This window comes from Pan paniscus, chromosome 10 (genome assembly GCF_029289425.2).
Source record: "Pan paniscus chromosome 10, NHGRI_mPanPan1-v2.0_pri, whole genome shotgun sequence".
Taxonomy (NCBI): domain Eukaryota; kingdom Metazoa; phylum Chordata; class Mammalia; order Primates; family Hominidae; genus Pan; species Pan paniscus.
The window spans coordinates 115,814,048-115,820,047 of record NC_073259.2 but is presented as its reverse complement, the minus strand read 5'-3'; the positions used below and the strand labels follow the sequence as shown (position 1 = coordinate 115,820,047).

Genomic DNA, 6,000 nt, shown 5'->3' with positions numbered 1-6,000 from the left:
TCGCCTAGCAACCATGGGCCGATCGCTCGGCGCTCGATTCTACCCGGCCGGATGGAGACGCGGAACTACCGGCCGAGCCTCTCGCGGCCAGTGCCTCTGCCGTGCGCACGCGCGGAGGGGCCTGGGCTGGGAGAAGGGCGACGCGGTGCGCGGGCGCCGCTTGCGGGCAGCGGCGGGGAGGGGGCACACACGAGGGGCGGAGCGGCGGGCGCTGAGAGTGGCTGAGGATCCGGAAACGCGCCGCAGAGGGTGCGGCCCAGAGGAGGCCGCGGGCCGCGAAGGGCCGGGCGGGACGGGAAACGTTAGGGCAGCGGCCCCCGGGGTGAGGGGGCCGAGCGGACGGGCAGGGCCCCGAGGCGAACTCTGCCCGGATGAGGAACAAAGCAGTGGGGCAGGCGCGTGCGCCCCCAGCGCAGCTGGCAGGTGGGCTGCGCGCGGGCCCGGCCGGAGCGGGGCGGGGCGGGGCGCGGCGGCCCGGCCTGCGGGCCGCGGGCGGGCTAATCCACAGCCCTTGGGTGGCGGTGTCGGCAGCGCCTGGGGTTTTCGGGTAGCTGGGATGGGGGCTGCGACCTTGTTGTGGTTTTGGTGACCGCTCTTGTCCCCACTCCCCCAGGTTGGGCAGCCCCCTTCCCGAAGCTTCTGGACGGAAGGCCCCAGGTGTTCCCCGAGATGCCCCAACCCGTGGCGGGGTGCACGGCCACCGGCCCTCGGGAGAAGCTGGGCGGCCCCGGGCGACCCCGGGGACGAGTGGCCGCGTCGGTGCAGCGGTTGTGAGCAAGATGCGGTAGCACGTGACCCTGGAACGCAAACCCTGATGCCTGTTCCCCACCACCCGAGCGCTCCTTTCTCTGACATTTGGCCCCAAGCCGATGCATCACAGGTGAGAAGGGAGGTGGGCTTCAGCACTGGTGACATCGTTGGAAACTCTGGCGAGTGAGTGTCCAGGGTCAGTGCCGTTGTTTTTGGTGCCATTGAGAAGGTTACAGGTGTGATTTGCAAAGGAAACAAATCCAGAAACTAGTGTTGGGTGGAATGTAATCTCATGCATCCTAATTTACTCCACATGTGGAAAGTTGTTCCCAGTAGCCACACATTTATTGTTGGCTTGTTGACACCTTTTCCTGTGTCTTTCAGTTATTTGAGCGTTTAATATATTTTTCCGGATTCCAACGTGTATTGTTATCTTATTATGCTTCACCTTGAGTTTTGCTGGTATGGCAGGGACGATAGTGATGGAATTAAGTTCCTAATTCTGCAAGCTTCATGCTGATGTTTAAGTACAGAAGCAGGCCACAGAAATTGTTGTATTTGGCTGTTTTTTCAAGGCCCTTTCAAAGGCCGTATGTTTAGAATAAGGAAGATAAGGCACAAATTCATTGAAATTATTGAAGCCCCACTGCATTTTTCAAAGTGGCTGCATTTCAGTTAGTTTATTATATTTTATGCGAAGAAAAAGGTGTAAAATCAGCAACTGGCAGATGGTTGCATAGGTCAGTTAGAAACACACACATAAACTGTAGAACTGTGTAGGAAATTATTTTACCCTAAATGAGTAGGGAAGATAGAGCTTACTATCTTGATTCTTGCCTTCTTCCGGGATTGCTTCTTAGAATCTCATAGGAGAAAGAAAATAAGAATAGAACTGCATTTTAGAATGAGAAAGTCTTATGAGGATCATATTGTACATTCCCTTCATCTGCCTTCTCTCTGTGGGATACTCATTACCTTTGGTTTATGGCTGCTGAGGTCATCACGTTTTAGTGACTCACAACAAAGCAGAAATCTGCTGAGCCTCTCGCATTAAACTCTGGTTTGAACTGGTTTGAGAAGGCCTAGGAGTCAACCTAGAAACACCATGCTGATTTTTATCTTGAGATTAAATAAATATTCAGGAATTTTCAGAATGAGAGTTGAAGGTGCAGACTTGTAGTTGTACTTTTAAAAAAATATTGTAACCAATTTGTTAAGTAGGCTGTTACAGCTGTAGTGATTGTAGTGTTTTAATTATGGTTGTAGCTATAAAGAGTTAGGGAAAAGTCTGTTTTAAACCAACTCAAGCCCAGCAACTTTCAAAATTAAGGTAGATATGTTTTCTTTAGGCTACAGGGATTTTTTGCTTTTTTTTGTTTTTAAGACACAGTCTCACTCTGTCACCCCAGCTGGCGTGTAGAGGTACAGGCAGAGCTCACTGTAGCCCCGACCTCCCCACTTCAGCCTCCCCTGTAGTTGGAACCACAAGCACGAACCACCATGCCTGGCTAAGTTAAAAAAAATGTTTAGTAGAGACAGGGGTCTCACTGTGTTGCCTAGGGACGTCTCCAAGTCCTGGGCTCAAGCGATCCTTCTGCCTTGGCCTCCCAAAGTGTGGGATTACAGGTGTAAATCACCACACCTGGGCTGCTTTATTTTATAGCATACTAAAAACTGTTATTAGCATGCTGTTCTTCATAAGGTATACCTCATTTGCCAGGTGCTTCTAGCTGTCTTTCTGGTAAGGGTGATGAGTTTGCATAGCTCCATCCGATAAAAAAAGAAAATTCAGAATGTCTGTTCTATGCAAGGTACTAGGTTGGCCTTTTACATTTTATTGATGTCTTAGAGCTTAGTTTTATGGGATCCATGGCCAGGGATAAGGGTGAAACCTAATAATGCAAGAAACAGGTCTATGTGGAACTTTAAATATATGCCACAATATAAGTAGATAGGCCCTAATGTATTACAACTGTGTAAAAGGCAATATAGTTCTTTTATTGTAATTGTCTTTTTCTTACTATAGTTAAGAGCTTTGGTTTCTTAAATTAGTTCTGAATTTAAATCCCAGCTCTCCTTACTGGTTATGTGATTCTGGGTTAAGTTTCCTAGCATCATTGAATCTTAAGTTTCCTCATCTTTAAAGTGGGATTAAGAATAATACCTACCTCCAGCCTGGGCAACATAGGGAGACCCCATCTCTGCAAAATAAAAACAAATTAGCCAGGCATGGTGGCACTTGCCTGTGGTCCCAGCTGCTTGGGGGGCTGAGGTGGGAAGATCTCATGAGCCTAGGAGGTAGAGGCAGCAGTCAGCTGTGATCACGCCACTGCACTCCAGCTTGCAGCTACTGAGCAAGACCCTGTCTCAAAAACAAAAACAAACAAAAAAAAAGATTAAGAGAGAGAGTTACATATAAATCACTTAGCCCAATACATAGCACATGGTAAGGGAGCCATAAATTTTAGCTATTATTATTTTCAGGTTGATTGATAAAATGGCATTGCCATTTTTCAGAATTAAAAACCTATTTAGATTTGATTTCACTGCTAAGGAATATGTAACCTCGTTTGATTCCTCTTCTCTGCTTCACCCCCTCCCATACGCAGAGAATAATTCATTATTATGAAGCCCAGTGTAAGGACTGGAGGTCATTAGAGAGCCCCTTTTGGGTAACCTGTTGGCTAGCCTAGTGGTTCTGTAATGTTTATAGTATGGCAGTCTCTAAATTATGATATAAGAACTAATACTTTTTGATAACAGCCTTCAGTGCTGTTTTATTCAAATCAGTATTACTCTTATTCGAAAGACATTTGTAATGGCAGTGCAAGATGGTTTGCATAGAAAAGGTGATTCCTAGGTTCTTCACCTTGCCAAAAATAGTCTGTAGTTAAAAAAAAAGTTTGGTGCAGTTAAAAAAAAGTTTGGTGCAATGAAAAACTTTTTGGCAGTGTTTTGCAGTTTGATCTGTGATCTTTCACTTAATAGCTATGTGATTTGGGGCATATGACATGGCCTCTCTGAGCCATAGTTCCCTCATCTATCTTACATTGCAGTATTGGTGTGAGGATTTGAAGTCATTTTAAGTGAAGTGGTAGCAAAGCTTACATAATGACCCTCAATATTTGGAGGACATTAATATACTGATACAGAATCTTAGTAAACTGTTGCCAAATGGGGAAAATACGATGCTTTTCACATCATCGATAATCTGGATCTTTAACTCCTATTAAAAATGATTAGTAAAATTTACTTGAGTAGGTTAAAATGCGCTGCCTAAAACACTACTGGTTTGAAATAATAAGCCATTTGGAGAAAAATAAATATTATAAAAGATGAAGCTTGAGTGATTAAAAAAAAAAACTGTCATTGCCATTGTGCTCTAAGAATTGCAAACTTTGCTTTAGATGGTGTGCCTAGAGTTTTGAACAAGGCAGAATTCAAATCCTATTTCTGCTATGTGACATTGAATTGAGTTTTTAATGTCTCAATCTCAGTTTTCTTATCAGTAGAAAGAATATGGCACTAGCTATCTAAGAGAATTGTTGAGCGTAAAAGTGAACTAATAGTTGGCCAAGTCCCATTTCCCCATCCCCACTGTTTCAGTTTCTTCAGTATCTTAATACAGAGTCATTGGAGTAAATTTTTGCATAACTAGTTGTGTGTGCTCTTTTCTAGGATGAATGAAATGAACCTGAGTCCAGTGGGGATGGAGCAGCTGACTTCATCCTCTGTGAGCAATGCCTTGCCAGTCTCAGGAAGTCACCTGGGATTGGCTGCCTCACCCACTCACAGTGCCATCCCTGCCCCAGGTGAGTGGTAAGGGAGACCTACTGCATTTCAACACTTAACTCTGTTATCAATTCTAAATGGAGTCTAGAAGAGATCAGAGCCCCTTTAAGGGTAGAAGGTAGAAGGGAGAAGGAAAGCAGGCCTGAATGGTGGTTCAACATGTGATAGGTAATGGAAAATAAGGTTTTTGTAGAGGTAGAGTATTAGAATTCTAGTGGATAGTAGTAGCAATTTTTTCTGATAGTCCTCTTCTGAATTGGTAGCTTTTTGTCCAGAGCTGTAATTAACTTGGCATTTTATTTAGGGCTGCCCATTCATCTGGTTCACACTTCAGTACCCGTTCCCTGGGTTAATAGAAGAGAATCAGTTAAAATTACTCTAATAACTATTCCCAGAGAGCATGGGGAATTGGGCTTTATATTCCACCAGGTTTGAAATTAAATGGCAATAACTGCAAGTGTACCAGGTCTAGAATTAATGTGGAAAGAAGTGTGGTACTTTTACCTGGGGCTTTTACATGGAACGCCTCATGAGCCTCCATACACAGCAAAATCGTATAGGAAAAATTCATTCTTCCTATCCTTTTTTTTTGAAATGGAGTCTCACTCTGTCATCCAGGCTGGAGTGCAGGGGCACGATCTCGGCTCACTGCAACCTCCGCCTCCCGGGTTCAAGTGATTCTCCTTCTTCAGCCTCCTGAGTAGATAGGATTATAGGCATGCACCCCTACACCTGGCTCATTTTCTTTTTTTTCTTTTTTGATACGGAGTTTCGCTCTTGTTGACCAAGGTGGAGTGCAATGGCACGATCTCGGCTCACTGCAACCTCTGCCCGCCTCCCGGGTTCAAGCAATTCTCCTGCCTCAGCATCCCGAGTAGCTGAGACTACAGGCACACGCCACCACGCTCAACTAATTTTTTGTATTTTTAGTAGAAACGGGGTTTCACCATATTAGCCAGGCTGGTCTCGAACTCCTGCCCTCAGGTGATCCGCCCTCCTCGGCCTCCCAAAGTGCTGGGATTTTAGGCGTGAGCCACCGCGCCAGCCGTCACTGTACTTTTAAAACCTTTTTTCTGCCTAGCTTCATTTTCTTATTCTATTGAAATAGAATATAAATGGAATAAATATTCTATTGATTATTACAATGATAAGCTGTCAGTTCTTTAGGATCAATGACATTGTTATGTATTGGACTTTCTTTGTCAAAGTAGGAGTTAGTGTAAATAAATCTATATATTGTTTAAATAGTTCTCTAAAGAGAATTAATTAATAAAATGCAGCAGTTAAATAAGATTCATTGAAACTAGGGTCTCTTCACATTTGTTTAAGTGTGCACAAAAGAAATCTTAAAAAATTATTAGTGGTTAACCCACTTGATTGTTTGTAGGCATTCCCTTTAGTGGACACTCTTATTAAGGTGGAAAAGCCTGTTAAAAAATATTGCCAGCCAGGCACAGT

General features: G+C 44.5%; 1 protein-coding gene across 2 annotated transcripts in view; it reads left to right on the top strand.

The window, feature by feature from the left end:
* The first annotated feature begins 202 nt into the window (after positions 1-202).
* PRDM4 (PR/SET domain 4) overlaps positions 203-6,000 on the top strand; it is a 28,299-nt gene continuing 22,501 nt past the window's right edge. The window contains exons 1-3 of one of the 2 annotated variants that reach the window (XM_034934404.3): positions 203-423; positions 614-880; positions 4,429-4,562. In XM_034934404.3, the coding sequence (XP_034790295.1) occupies positions 870-880; positions 4,429-4,562 (145 nt within the window). In that variant the 5' untranslated portion in view covers positions 203-423; positions 614-869. The remainder of the gene's footprint in view (positions 424-613; positions 881-4,428; positions 4,563-6,000) is intronic. The other variant, XM_034934405.3, reaches the window with a different exon arrangement.